Raw genomic sequence first — 16118 nt, 5'->3', positions numbered from 1 at the left:
CTACTGCAGTGACCCCCCACCCCTCATTGTTTGGAGGGGGGGGGGGGTGTAGGTTCCCAACCCCCTTTTGTTTATCTCACTCTCCCGCTTTCCCTCTTGCAGGGTAGCTTCTGCCTTTTCAGAACATTTTGCATGAAAGTGGCAATCTGTGCGGATTACGATTACGCAGTGTGTGAGGGGTAGGATACTGTAGCGTGGGTGCTCATTTTGACTCAAGGCAGAACTGAAGACATGGGCTCCGTTTCGAACCAGGAATTTCCAGGTTGAGTAGCAAACAACTTTTAAGTTTTCCTTCGCGTCTTTTTTTTCCTCCACTTTCTGAATTGATCATCCGAGCAGAACGCATATCGGGGTAGAATGTAGCGCGTGCGAGCATTGTTTAGAAAGGAACATGACGTTAATTCACAAAGATAAATAAACTACAGGTGCTTGGCGTTTTTTGGGGGGTGACTTTTTAAATCGTTGAAGCTATACTTAGCGCATAGGCTAAAAATAACACATTTGGATGCTGGTCATTGTATCCGTTCGTCGGGTTAATTTAGGCCTATTGAAATGTATACATATACATTCGTCAGCCGCCTTTAAAGTTTAGCTAACCACACATAGGAGTTCGTATGCTAGTATGTCTAATCTGTGTTTATGAATGAATTCCCGAATTCTTCACCAAAACCAAAACGTTGAGCACAGGGGGGGGTGCGCGCCTAAACGAAAACCGGTAGTATATAGGTCTGCGAGTTTCTGAATTTATAATTTCTTACAAATGTGTTGGAAATGATTGCAGGAGTCTGTAAAACGGAGGAGGATGAAGGGCCGAGCACCGAGGAGGACTCTCAGTCGTTCCATGGGGTCGGCGTGTGCAAGTGGTTCAACGTGCGCATGGGATTCGGATTTCTGTCCATGACCAACCGAGAAGGCGCCCCTCTGGATGAGCCGGTTGACGTCTTTGTCCATCAGGTAAACGGGTGGTGGGGGGAGATCTGTCGGAGGACCCTAATTATGACGTTATTAAACTATCAAAATGTGAAACGAATGATCAGCCCCGGCCGTGGCCGCTTAGCGTTTGGTGGGTGTTACTGTTCTCAGGCCAGGCAACACGTGTTTCTAGCAAAGGGAAGACGGGCCCCCATGGTGGTTGTAGTGATGTGATGTAGGCTAACCTACATGTTCAATTCAGTCATAAGAGGGGTGTTGCATGATTTCCCACAACAGGCAGGCAGCAAACGCATTGGACACTGTCTGACTGTAGGCCTACAGAAAGTGTTTTGTGAAGTTGAATATGAGGGTATGACGAATTAATGTTTAACACATGAAACAAACCACGCAGTAAATGTCTCTAGAGGTTGGGTTCTGTGAAAGATAGCCTATTTGGCCTCATGTGCTTCCCCTGTGCCCTTCCTGTCTTAGTTATTATGTATTCCTATCATCATATTATATATTCCTATCATTCTTTCCTCTTGCTGGCCAGCCCTGTGGAAAACTACCCAGTTCTTCCAGGTTTATCCAAAGCCTCCATTCACCTTTGCTAATGGGGGAGGGGAGACACTTTTCCATAGTCCCCATGTGAGAGTGAGTCCCTTCTATGGCTGCATGATAAGATAAAGGCTTTAGTCTGTGAATGAGAGGAGCCCCCATTCATTCACCTCAGGTTCCTGTCATAAAGTGATTAAAGGCTCTTTGCTGTCTGCTAGTGTCTGCCTGGCACTGCCTGGGTAAAGAGTTTCAAGAAGGGAGGGAGATTTGGGGTGTATCTTAACCACTTCAAGCCAAATATACTCATCTTACAACAAATAGTGAAAATAGTCTGTGTACTAGCTCGCAACACATGTGTTAACACGTAACAGTGCTTGTATATTATATGTGCTATTTGTGTAGAAATATATTTGTTGTTGTAAATTTGGCCTAAAATCACAGTCCCAAAACGGGGACACCACAGGCATGTGGTTAACTGTGTACACAGACACACACACACTTTCCCCTGATGCTAGTGTGTCTTAAGTTGTTAAGTGTTATATCTTTGACTTTCTCCAATTGGCATGGACTCCGCATGACCCAGTTAGAAGCCAGGTTAAAGGAATGGTAAATGGTGCATTTATATAGCACCGTTGACCTTTTATCCAAGGCGCTTTACTCTTGCTCAAGGACACTTCAACACCAATTCTGGGGGAGCGTGGGATCGAACCGGTAACCTCACGGTTCCCATCCGGCTACTCTACCGGCCACGCTACCCCTGAGCCACTGCCACCCCGGTTGGAAGTCAGACTGCAGTGGCCGAGTCACTCAGATTTGTTTGTCCATTTCCTGTTAAAGCTAGTGTTTGGTGATTCATATTTGATTTATTTATTTTCAGTGATGGAAAGCATTTGAGAAACCAGAAAACAATTGTGGTGACGTATATTGCAGAAGTAGGGTCCACAGTTAACCAGGCCCGTGGATGGAAAGTCAGTGGAATTCTATTTCACTTATCCTTGTTTTTTGAGGGGTGCTAGCCCCTCCTATATACAGCTTTTCATCCCGTCACGTCTCACATTTGCCATTGACAATGAAAGGAGAATTTACGTCGTATGAGCCTGAAATATAGACGAGCGAATCGGCTAACCAATCACATAAATTCAATACATCATCATGGTGAAAAGAGTATATTCATTTTTTATTGGGTGATGTACGACGACAAGAGTGCCCCTCACTTCACACAGGTGTGATTTACTTTTTATTCAGATTATAATTTTTGCATGCCTCTTAAAGATTACATCATATGGCAGCTACGTCTATGGACTTTGAGGATATTACAATGTTTGTTTAGAGCACTTATGATGTCAATCGTTTGCCAGTCAAGTCTATGGAATTTTTGTTGAGCCACTGGGGCTATTTCAAGATGATGTTATATGAATCCAAGAAAGGTTTTATTTGTCACTTACTGTGTGTGTGTGTGTGTGTGTGTGTGTGTGTGTGTGTGTGTGTGTGTGGCGCGAGAGTGAACATTAGCAATGCAGCAAACTTTATCAATGGGAAATTAATGTTTGTGTAGGACGGAAATCTACACTAATAGCTGAATATAAGATACCTCAAACTGATGATGCACAGCTTTGAGTTTGTGTGTGGAGGGAGGCTTTGTGTGTGTGTGAAGTTTCCTCTTGGCGACATCACCTCACCTAAGCAGATAGAAAAATACAAGAATTGACTAAAACAGATACATTCTGACTATCTGGGGAGAACGGTTTCATGCACATCAAACATCAATGGTTAGTTGTGATCAACTACCTGGTAGATCAAAAATATACAATAAGTTATACTCTTAGTTTACTCTTATGCACTTTTACACCTCAGTATTCCATTAGTTTCATAAATTGCCATTAGCTCTTAAAACAAGTCCCGCATTATCTGATATGCCAACTGAATCACTCATGAAGTAAGTCCTGCCCTGGTCCATCCACCCATTCACCACAATTTGGATTCTCTCACTAGATACTCAATAGGAAGTTCAGATTACACCCCCCCATAACTAGATTCCAGACCTCACAGCTAGACCAGAGAACTGAACACTGCTGTGCTGACAACTTTTTAGGTTAACCACTAACCACCAACCTATACTTTGTCATACAACAAATAGCTAAAATAGCCGATATACAAGCTCAGTGCATAGCTTTGCGATGTATTGTAGATATTTATAATTTTTGAGGGGCGCCAGCTTTTAGTGTGCATGTAAACACACACTTTGTGCTAACGCAAACATTAAATACTATTGATAATGAACGGCCATTTTTGAGTGTTTGTGTAAACGCAAACATACGTAAACACAAAGTTGAAGACAAGAGTGAGGATGCAAATTGTGATTGGCCGGAATGAGATGATGTATGATCATAAGAGTGCCCCTCACTTCACACGGGTGTGATTATTATTATTATTATTATTTCAGGGGAGCTAGGCCCTCCTATGTCAAGCTTTGAGGGTTTGTGTAAACACAAACATTGAAGATGAAGGTGAGGACGCAAATTGTGATTGGCCTTCTGAGCTGATGACGATAAGATGGTGTGATTTTTGGTGTGATACCAGGGGTTAATGTGGTTGTCATTCCCTCAAACTGTGACCACGGTAGTCATTCCCTTTAAAAGTGGAACGTGTCCAATGATTTCCTCCCCTATCTGTCACCACGCCCGCTGCCATCAGAAAAGATGGTAGCGCGTGTGTCAATGACAGATGTATGGGAGTTATGGCAACCGCAAGGCCCTGGCCCTATGAAGAGAGGAGAAAAATGAGTGGCCGCGTGCCAAGGAACATTAACTCCCGGGGTCCACTGGCCTTTGTCCAGGTGAACAATGGAGCCATGCATCCCAATGGAGAACTCCCCTCGGCCGTGACCGAGCCCCTCTTTGTCCCGCAGCAATCCTCCCATTGTCTTCTGCTGCCCTGTGATGTCTTTCTCGGCTTGTAGACCTATTGTGGGCAAGCGCACAGTAGACCCCCGGTGTTGCTGCTTTAATGCCTCACGACCAGGTTCCCCAGGTTTAATGGTAATATCTTGACCCCTCTACCTGTGTTTAAATGTCTCTCTGCTGCGTGATGGTGGGCTAGTGGGTGGAGGCGTGGCTCTTATTGGGGGAGGGGGGGGTGAGAGGAAGCGGTTAACGGTCACTGGGGCTAAAATGGCACAATGGAGTGCTGAGGAGGGCCATGCTGCTGGGCAATGTTATGGATGAGCAATTGCGTTCCCTTCTCTTGTGACTTTGCAGCAGATGCTGATCCTTCCCGTTTTGTAAATGAACGTCAGAGGCTTAGCAGGCCATAGCACTTTCATTTTCTTGCCACACGTGTTGGTGTTGCTTGCTAGTTAGTGGCACACAAAGGCCAAGAATAACTGTTACACAATCAGCGCCGGGATTCCTTCAAAATAGAAGCTCTGGGGTGCCGGGAAGACATGGCCGCTTTTACTCTGTAAAGCCCCCCCCCCCCTGATTTAAACAGGGAAGTGACCGGACCGCGCATAAACGAAATGCGAAGCGTATGGTGGCCTTGGAGTCCAACTCAAAAATTAAAGAATTCAGAATATTCTCTCTCGTTTGACATTGAAGATCCGCTAGCCTAGCACCCCGTCGGTTGGCTTGCTTATGACGCGTGGGCACGTCGGATGGACTGAACCTGTTCATATGAATTGCTGAGATTGAGTCACTGTTGACTGATGTGTATCTGAAGGAGAATGTGCCTTAACTAAGAATGTGCCTTAACTAGATAGTTGGCCTAGTTGAATGCCACTGAGTGGGTTGGTAATACCCAGAATTCCTCATAAGTAGAAAGATTTGTAACATTTCATGCAGCTGTTGCAAGGCGAGGTGGTCAAATGTCATAAAGATGATGGTTGACTTTCCTCAGAAGGAAATCCTTTTTCCTGACATGAACCGTGATGCTCCCATGTCTTCTAGTGCTTAATGAAAGATGCACTGTGAAACCATATGAACTCGTCTATACACAAAATGGATAGATAAGGCATGTGTGCATGTGAAAAAAACATGTTTCATTGATAATCTGCCAATCAACTGTTTGCAGAGTTTGTGGCAGTTGAACCTCACCTTAGAAACAAGGGGCCTTTAGGGGAGGGAGGGGTTTCATGTGTTACAGAGTCTCTCTGGCTTTAATGCCCTAATGCACACCATACCTTCCTTCCTCTCATTCCTCTCTCTGAAGTAGTTCCCTTTTGTGTAAAGACCACTACCGTCTTGCCAGAAACATTTCCCAGGTCATCTCAGGTGAATGCAATGGAGCAAGGTCCTTGAAAACCAGTCAAGCCTACTTTATGCTTCAGGAAAAATGTTGCATCTGCACTTTTTCCAGTTGAAAATACATGTTTGTCGAGCGCACACGACACTTTTCAAAGGAATTCACAATTCAGAGATATTGCTAGTGTGTGTGTGTGTGTGTGTGTGTGTGTGTGTGTGTGTGTATTCCATGATTGGTATATCTTCCCATGGTGCTGTAGCTATGGCTGGCAATCGTTAAAACTGAAATTGTTGACCGTTTTATTTATCCACTCTCATCAAAGCGAGATGTCAGTCATTTGGATGGATTGTGCGCTTGCTATCTTCCATGCCTCCCTTCCAAACAACAATCCGAGGAATGTCCAGCAGACCCCCAACCCCCCCCCCCCCCAGCCTTTTCAAGCCCCCATCCCCTCTCACCCTGCCCCCCAAGCCATCGCGCTGCTATTCCTTGCATCCTGCAGTTTAGTAGTGGTGGTCAGTGTGTTAGTGGAGCTTTGTGAGGTGGGTGGGAAGGGGGGGGGGGGGGGGGGTAGCAGTGCGGAATGCTGCTCTTCCAGAAGGGGGGATGGGTTGAAGGTTATATCCTTGTCAGGTTTACCACTCTCAAACACGGAGGAAACACAGCAGCATTATTGGGCAACCTGCGCCATTGTGCAGCCCCAACGAGGACAATCTGTCTGACGGGGTGACAGCCAGCTTTGTAGTGTTTGTTTGTTTATGAGGCGAGACTAAATGGTGACCGTAAAATAGCAAATGCCTGATAAGTGCTGTTGGGTCTCTTGATGTTATCACTGTGGTGTTGAGATTCAGTGACTTTGGGGGACGTGGTTCTCCAGGGTCAAAGTCTCGCAGCGGTCGGTGCTGATTCGATATCTGATGCTGTAAGGTGATGTGTGCTTGATATTGCTTTTGACGTACAGCGTTCTCTATCAATCACCCACAATAACTTGGTGAAGTGTCTGAAAGGGTTACAAACTCATTGGTCTTTGTTCTATGATGCTCCTCAAATGGATTTTTTTGATGAGTCTTTCCACAAACCCAGCACAAGTGGAAACTGCTTTTGGTATAACATGAAGGTATGGACTGGATTTATATAGTGCCGCCATGGCCCTTTCTCCAAAGCGCTTCACATTCATGTATGTATTCAGTGTGTCACATTCACGCACCAATTGAATATATTCACACAGAGAGCCATTTTGCTCTCGAGTCATTATTTGCGGGAGGGCAAGGGTGGCATTATGGCATTAACTTAATGGCAAAATGGCTGCCGTGTGAATATGGTTAATGGCGGAGGACACTGTTCTGCAGCTAGGAGGAAGCTCTGAGAAGGAAGGGAAGTGGTCACGTGACTGGGCTTGACACTGCCATGACACTTTCATGGACACTTTCATGGGAGCCAAACTCACACCGGAAGTGCAATGAATACATGGCAGTGAATGGAGCCGGCTGGACCAGCTCATAACAAACATTATTCATGAACAATTGAGACCTTTTGTAAAGTGATCACTTCTGGAAAATAACATATCACAGGTTGTTTTCTAATCACTTACTTTTCGATGTGCACAGTATATTATTTTATCTGAGGATCTAAACAGCAGCGGGTATCGTTTCTGGCTCCGAAGTATCGCGAGATTTGGCTGCCAGACGGGAAACGGTGGGAAGTCTTGCGATACTTGGTGCGTTCAGAAAGGTACTTTGTGCTCTTTAGATACTATACCTCTATAAAAATGACAGTGTACACATCGAATAACAACACAATACACAGACAATAATGTGTTACATGTCTTCTGTTGTTTTCCAGAAGTGATTACTTTACAAAAGGTCTCAATTGTTCATAAATAATGTTTGTTCATGAGCTGGTCACTGAGCTCTCATTGACTCCAGTGCATTCTGCCAAACTTCCGGGTAGTTTGGCTCCCAGTCACGTGACCACCTCACTTCCTTCTCAGAGCTTCCTTGGGAGGAGTAGAGAATTGAAACGGGAACTACCTGCTGAAATAGTTCTGTTGCATGAACACAACAATGGGTAGAAAGACATTGGCATTTTATACTTCACTAGGCCAATTCCCATGGGGAACACATCTGTTTATATGCAATACGGTATTGCCAATACCTGTTGTACCTGTTGTCAGAGTACTTGGTGCAGTATCCATTCAGCCGTGCCCCAATGGAGTACATCAGTACAATGACGTCATATCGATGACCAGTTCAGTTCAAACATTAAAAAATTAACTATTATAGTTATTTTTCGTTATTTAAAAAATAAATAAAATATTATTGCCATAGCCCATAGGAATACAGTCTGCTATTGGGAATGAACTATCCAATCCATTGGGATTAATAAAGTGACAACTTTTACAATATCTCCATTACCATTATCCAAATTAATTCCTTATTTTTTTTTTACATTTTGGAAATAATAGCTCTTTTGCAATGTGAAATGCCAGTGAATTCTTAATCCTTTTATGGGCACACGTTTCTGAACCTGCATATCTCCGCGTGTTGAAAATAGCTGATCTACAAGCTCGCAACGTGTCGCGGACGCGAAGCGCTGTGAGCTCATAGATCAGCTATTTTCAGCACGGAACACTTTGTACGTACGACGAAGAATAAATCATCAGCCGGAGGGAGATGTATTTTGTTGGCCGTTCAAGGCGATATGGACACATACCTCCTCGACGCAAAAATAACAAGCTATTGGAAGCTATTTTTCGTGGCACATTATGTTGAATCAAACAAGTTTCATCAGTGTTTGGGTTGGGAGTCGGGATGGTCTGTGTCTGCCTGCATGACAGGCTCATCATGCAGTATGCGCACTGCCGCTCCTGTGAAATTGTAGTACAGCTGAGAAAGATTAGTTAATTTGTGTCGAATAAGGACTTAATGGTGGGGTTTCCGCTAGATATTAAGGACTGTTTAGGCGTATTTGTTTTAGGGGGTTCGCCTGGAAGGCTGTATGGAAAGACTCACTATTGAACGAAGTTGAACGTGAGAAAGTGACGTTCACACGCGCCAGAACGCGTTCACAATGACGTTCATCAGGCAGGTTCACGTACACAGTTCACGTTCACACTGTCGATGACATAAGGGTGGGTATTCCAGGGAGAATATTTTTTAATAATCTCCAATATGTTTGAGGGGCTAGCCCAGCTTTCCGGGTTTGAGTAAACGCAAACATTTGCTTGTGATTGGCTGAGCAAAGTACATATTGAAGATAAAAGTGAGGACGCAAATTGTGATTGGCCAGAATGAGATGATGTATGACCATAAGAGCATCCCTCACTTCACACAGGTGGGATTTTTGGAGAACTGCTGATCTGACCGACGTCACACCAGCCTTCCTCTGGTCCTCAGTGATACGCGAGCCAAGTCGATTGGCTCGCACTGCCCTGTTCCATAGTTTCCTAAAGCATAATTTATACTCCAAAACATGCAGGGGTGTCACTGGCTAAAGAGAACAGAAAGTAGTCGGGAAGGATCTATAAGTTATCAATATCCCAGATCCACTCATTTTGGTAGGATATGCAACAACATGGTGTCCATACTACAGTATGTAGTAGCCTACGTAACCAGCCTTTATGTTTACTTTTTCATAAGCCTTTATTGTGCTGCCAAGTATATAGAGATCTCTGTGTCCGTTTATGCTCATGTGGAGTTCTTAATCAGCCAGCCATTTCTCGAGATTTCACACAAGATGGACACAAGAGGAAAGACAGGAATCGGGGTCCTTGCATCCACTAGGAGCACATGGTCTGTGCACTGGCTGATAGGACTAGGATAGGGATAGGACTTTTAAAGATTTTCATATTATCCCGACTAGTTTATTATTTATTTTAACTCTTGTTGACGCAACAATTCATGAACTAATCCTTCCCAATTCTTGTCCCATTCAGAGCAAGCTGCACATGGAGGGCTTTCGTAGCCTGAAGGAAGGTGAGGCTGTCGAGTTCACCTTCAAGAAGTCGTCAAAAGGCCTGGAGTCTCAGAGGGTCACGGGACCAGAGGGCGTCCACTGTGTAGGCAGCGAGAGGAGACCCAAAGGCAAGAACGTCCAGAAACGGCGTTCCAAAGGAGATCGGTATGTAGGATGCCCTTTACATGTGGACTATACGTCTGTTTTAACCTGGAGATCGGTATGTAGGATGCCCTTTACCTGTGGACTATACGTCTGTTTTAACCTGCTGCTATAGAGGTAGGATGCCCTTTACCTGTGGACTATACGTCTGTTTTAACCTGCTGCTATAGAGGTAGGATGCCCTTTACCTGTGGACTATACGTCTGTTTTAACCTGCTGCTATAGAGGTAGGATGCCCTTTACCTGTGGACTATACGTCTGTTTTAACCTGCTGCTATAGAGTACTTGTTCAATGTCAGGGGTCTCCCCGTCTATCCAGCTCTTTGATAATCAGAAAATATCTTTTCAGGTGCGTTGCCAATTTCCAGCCATTTATTAACTTAAACGTTCTAGTTCCAATTTGCTCATTTCTGTGTCATCAACTCCGATTTCACTTAATTAATCTCTGTCCTGTGAGTTTTCTTTCCTGATTATCCAATTGGTATCCCCACCTGAAAATGCATTTTCTGTTTACTAAAGAGCTGGAGAGATGGGGACTGAACAAACACTATTATGAGTACTATTTCACACTCATTTACAAACAAACAAAAGATTACCCTACCCTTTTTAAATTTACAACACTGTGAAGGAAATGATTAGTGTATTTTTTACTTGGCTTCTTTGGGCTTCTTTCTTACGTCTACTTTCACTCACACGCTGAACTGAAACCCTTGACGTCATTCAACCATAAGGGATAACTGAGAGGTCAGTCTATAGCGTCTTTTATCCACAAATGCCCCATGTTGGATCAGATGTGCAGCAGTGTTTTAGGTCCTCAACCACCCCAACCCCCCAACCCTGGTTCTAGCTGGGGTCACACCAGCAGGTTTGACGTATGACCTGGATCAATAACTGTTTAAATCTGTAGGCCCCTGGTGGATTCACACCCACTGGTTCTCCTCTCCTCCAAAACCTCTCCCCACCAACAAGCTTGTAGCTCCAAACCTTGGCCGGTGATGAACCAGAGCAGAATGAATGCACATCTAGTTTCAATTAAATAACACGACCATTAACCATTAAACCCCATATATACTTGATTGTACATCAAGTAGCTAATCTACAAGTTTAGCTCACAATGCGTTGCAACGCGACTGCTATTCTTGGCGAATGCTCACCTATTATTACATTACTGAAATATAGTTAATATTGTTTGCCTATCTTTCAAAATAGCTGTGCCCAGAGTCAAAGTGTTTATTGCAACAGCTCTCATAGGATCAAATATTTATTATATTGATAGTGTGCAAAACCATCAGCACCTCTCATACTTTGTATAGAAGCAACCAAAACCTTCACTTGTCATTACTACAATACAATACTACATAAGCCTACTGTGTGTGACAGTAAAACCTACAACATGTTCATGATGGTGCAGAAAATGTTTTGGAACTGAACTTTTTTAAGGGCTGAGTCTCTAAAGGACAGACTGCACCAATGCAACTAGTCACAACTCCCTTGCAACAAAACGGTTTTAAGTCCACACCAATGCAACTGCCATTTGGGATTGGAATGATTACAAGGAGCTGCATTGCATTGGACTGGCCTTTAAAGGTTGTTAGTGCACATTCACAAAAACGTAGGGTCCTTTTGAAAACTCCACGGTAAAAATGTTCAAAATATGCAGTCAGTGGTCAATGTGAAACAAGGCTAGGTCTTTTTTCATGTTTCTTTTTGTTCTTTTAAAGATAGATACAAGCTGTGTGTGTGTGGGGGGGTTGGTTGGGGGCATGGTGTGTGGGGCATGGTTTTGGGCCATTCTTTGGTTATCAATATAGCGCGGGGTTAGAGGTGTATCAACTTCGCCCCCCTGTCAGTTGTGATTAGAGCCAGAGAGTAGTCGTGTTAGAGCAGAGATCATTACCGCCTCAAAGAGTCCTGGGAGGCCCTCTGAGGTTCAATACCTCTCCCCTCTGGCATATTACACTTTGCATTGGAGAATAGTGTCTTTTAGCTTAGGACGGTGGTGGTGGTTGTTTTATTCCAATGTCGCAAATTTTGTTTGTGATTTTTAGCCATTTTTTAAATGGTTAAAGATATGTTCAAGACGGCCTTTTTGGAACGAGTAAGACATAATGAAGTTTGAGTCTGACATAGAATATAGGTTTTGTGTCTTTGTGTTCTGGCACCAGTGAGCCACTGTTTCTACATTTTGGTAGACCACCTTAGTGAGTGTGTATATGATGCAGGGAAGGGGAAAAGAGCTCCTGTCCGTTTAATTGATAACAGATGCAGGAGCCCAGGCAGAGGAGGAGGGGGGGGGGGGGGTGAAAGGTCAGTGTTGTCATGGCAACCATATATGAGTAAATGCAAGAGAGGATTGGGGGCTGGGATGGGGTTGGAGGGGTTAGCGGACCTAAGGGGGGGGGGTGGGGTCAGGGTTCAGAGGTCATTACTGCAGATTTTTTAGAACAAAGGAGCACTTCCCCTTTCCTGCGCTCACTCCCCTGATCGATGCAGATGCAGGGAGCTTCTGCCGTGATGGTATAGACCTTGACGCCTGCCCCAAACGGCCACTGGTACACAAAGACCAACAGACTGACCCATCCTCGGCAGCCGTCCTTGTCAATGCCTCATCTGCTGCTACAATAGTGTAAGGGGTTTCCGCAGTGGCACTGACTGACCGCCCCCCCACGCCCACTGCCCATCTGTCTTTCGCCGCCGCACGCGTGGCCTTTCTATAGTCCCATGTTTGAACAGAGGTGTTTGATGGAACCCCCGATGGCTGCCATTGACCCTCTCGCTGTGTCCACTACTTTGGTTCAGAGCAGATGAAATGGATCTATTACTGTGATACAATGGAGAGAAAGGCAAGGAAATACAAATGGGGTGAACTTAAACTGAAAGCTGAAGATGATATAGGACAGGTTGTGGGGATCACGCCAAGCCTCTTGCAATGTTTGAAGCCCCTCCAAAACATGAGTGTCAAGTCCTGCTTGAATTCTGCATTGCACGTGCTGATCAATTGTTTCTATGAGTTCAAAAGGCTAACAGTCAAAAAAATATAGATTTATTGCAAAGTATACATAGTTGGTAATCAGATTTCAGAACATTTGCATAGATTTGATACAACTTCAAAACAAAACCGTAGACCTTGATGCATCAATGTGCTGCTACACTTTAGCTTGTGAGTGTGACCTGGAATGCCCTTGCAAGAACCATGATTAAAGTTGGAGCCTCAAAGCAGACCAAGTAGAATATTGCCATCTAGTGGCTAACTGGAGGAGCAGCAAATGTACATTTTTACCACCAGTCAAAAGGATTGATCCTTTCGTTTGTTCTCATACAATGCTCTCTCATCCTGTAGGTGCTACAACTGTGGGGGCCTCGACCACCATGCCAAAGAGTGCAAGTTGCCACCTCAGCCCAAAAAGTGCCATTTCTGCCAGAGCATTGACCACATGGTTGCCAACTGCCCAATCAAAGCACAGCAGTCCTCGCCAGGTTCTCAGGGAAAACCCTCTTCCTTGAAAGGGGATGGAGAGGAGGAGCAGAGCCACGCTGCCCCACCTCCCGACACCTCTGATTAATCAGGGAAACGTACCACCGGTAAGCCAGGTGCCAGGAACACAGATGGCAATCAATCTGCTTTACTGGAGCTTTACCTGCTGAAGCTGCTTTTGGAACTACCTCAGGTTGAAAAATGAAAAAAAAATCTTAACGCTGATGAAGAATGTTGCTGAAGTTATTGTTTTCTTTTTGGTGTAACACTCAGGAATGTTCAGGAACGGAAAATACTGCTGTATTATTGCACTCAGGAAGTATTTTAAATGTTTTAGTCACTGCTGTTTATTGAGGAGGGTTTAAGATTGTAAGAAATTATGCCATATGACAGATTATTTTTTTTCTGTATTTTTCTTTTATGTAATTCTGTGCCTGTCTTGTTGGGACTCCATTGATACATACACGTATCTCTGAGTCAACCGTTTTGAATATATCGCTACACTTTTGCTGCCTTACCAATTTTTTTTTGTCTCTTTCCTGATTGTTACACCTCACTATCCGACAAGGCAGAGATATGACGGTACCTCTGTAATGAATGTTCGTTTGCATATCGCGTAGGGGAAAATGGGTGGGAACATGAAGTGCACGTGGGGTGGGGGTTGAGAGAATAGCTATAGGCAATGTATTGGTATCTGCCAATGTTGCAAGTGACCATCCAGATTTCCTGGGGCCAAATGAATGTCAGACCAGAAGTCTTTGCCAACTTTTTGGTTGAAGTTATTTGTGTCATTTTATTATTTGCGGGGCCAGCATTTTGTTGGCTTTCTTATGATGCACGGCCTACCTCAATTGGTGCATGTTTGGTTTGCTACTTGGCTTTTATGATGGCCACTGATAGTGAACCGAATACTTTGCTCATAGTGCAGCTTTGGAGATTGTGATGTGAATTGGGATTAAATCAAATCCTTTTTGCGCTACAGTAGTTTAAGTAGGCATGTGGATAGTAGTGATACAGAAACTGCAAAGAACTCTTTTTCTCTCTTTTTTTTCTCCCTTCTGGAAACTGAAAAGGTTGTGGCTCCTGAACGGGTACCAGTACCCAATTTGTACAAACTCAGAATACAAGAGTTTGAAGTCGCGCAATCTTTATTGGCTAAAAACTCCAGATCCATATCCTGACCTTAACCCATTCTGACCTGAGATCAGATTCATACGAGGTTTCCGCCGGACACACACTGGTCTGATGAACCCATTCTGACCTGAGATCAGATTCTAGAAATGTCAGTCGCTCTTCAATTTTTCAAAAATAGCAGACCTACAAGCTCGTATCGCGCCACTCGGTGGCGCGATATGAGCTTGTAGATCTGCTATTTTTAAATAGCTAAAGCATAACATGATGCCGACACCAAAATGGGTGCCCGGTCAGAATGGGTTAAATCCAATCGACAAATCATACCTAAACTTAACCACTTAAACCCTATATTTTTTTGTTCACAGTGAGAGCCTCAGGGCACTACTAGTGACTTTTATGTTTTGTTTTAAATTAAATATCTTCGCTGAAAATGGATGGCATACAAGCTCACAATGCATGAGCTTGTAGATCTGCTATTTTCTGCTAAAGACGTTTTCCCCAGAATACGGATGCTGGGGTTTAAGTGGTTAACCATCGCCGCACAACCATTTCATACCTGATCTGCTCTGTTTGACTCTGGAATTAGTGCAGTGCAGTGGGTATGTTACTGCCTGTTCAGGGGCCACCATCAACTGAACATACGAGCGAAACCAATGTAATGGCACTATGTTCTCATAGTTATTGTTGCTGTGTGAAATGCTGCCACGTTCTATACTTAACATTAGGATTTGATAGAATTCCAAACTTTTAAGTGATGCTATATTATAGACATGTATGTCACCTCTAGTAAGATACTTGACATGGACTGAGTTACTGAGTGGTTCAGCTAGCTCTCCTCTTGATACTTGAATAAACTGAAGGCAGAATCATATGCAGTGTTGCTAGTGGGAAGGCTGGGGCTTGTCTTTTCATCAAGTGTGGTCCATTACTAGGGAGACATTTTAAAGGCATTACATCCTTTCACCGTAGTGGAGGATACTAGGACAGGATCACCAGCCCTGTGCAGAGAAGCATGTAGAACTAGCTAGCTAATCAGCAATTTCTCCCGTTTTAAAGGAGAAGCTGACAAAACTTGTACACACAATTAATATATACTGTATGTAAAATTATTTTAAAGCCTTTAAAAAAGAAGAAAAATCATCCTAGTTATTTATTTTTCATCCAAGTGTGCTGCAGCTTCTCCTTTTCGCTTCTCCATTATAAGCCCTCTGCGATGAGCGTTCTCTACCAGTAAACTGCCAAATGTCATTCATAATCATAACGATATTTGACTCAAGCATTCACTTGGGTCACACATCTAGGCATTCATATTACTATGTACAAGTATCAATATCTGTACTTGGTAACTATTGTCTTATTGAATCATTGTTGCTGTCATGATGATTCACTACAGTGTGAATCCAGTACGATTGATGGATGGTAGTACAATAGTTCCAATGTATAGTTCCAAAGTGGGTACACAGTATTATGATCTCTTGAGTGAATTGTGACTTTTTTCATTGTGTTCCGTTTGCCTTGTATGATTTCTGTTTATGCACAATGAATCCTCCAGAAAGGGGCACCCATTGTGAATAGTGAATACCTCTATCTATGCCGAAACCAATGCAATGTTACTCTGCACTACCTGTGTAAGATGCATTAATTTCTTTTTATATAAATATATATAGTATATATTCATTTTAAT

The 16118-nt window shown here is 43.7% G+C and overlaps 1 protein-coding gene across 1 annotated transcript; it reads left to right on the top strand.

Moving 5' to 3' along the window:
• Nucleotides 1–231: 231 nt before the first annotated feature.
• Nucleotides 232–13388, top strand: lin28aa (lin-28 homolog Aa; the record flags this gene model as incomplete). The annotated part of the gene is made up of 4 exons (XM_083760487.1): nucleotides 232–262; nucleotides 782–954; nucleotides 9644–9828; nucleotides 13166–13388. 4 exons carry the CDS (start codon nucleotides 232–234, stop codon nucleotides 13386–13388), a joined length of 612 nt encoding a protein of 203 aa, XP_083616613.1.
• Nucleotides 13389–16118: the final 2730 nt, after the last annotated feature.

The sequence above is a fragment of the Protomyctophum parallelum genome, assembly GCF_964188405.1.
Source record: "Protomyctophum parallelum genome assembly, chromosome: 3".
Classification (NCBI taxonomy): Eukaryota; Metazoa; Chordata; class Actinopteri; order Myctophiformes; family Myctophidae; genus Protomyctophum; species Protomyctophum parallelum.
This window is presented reverse-complemented; position numbering and strand designations above follow the sequence as displayed.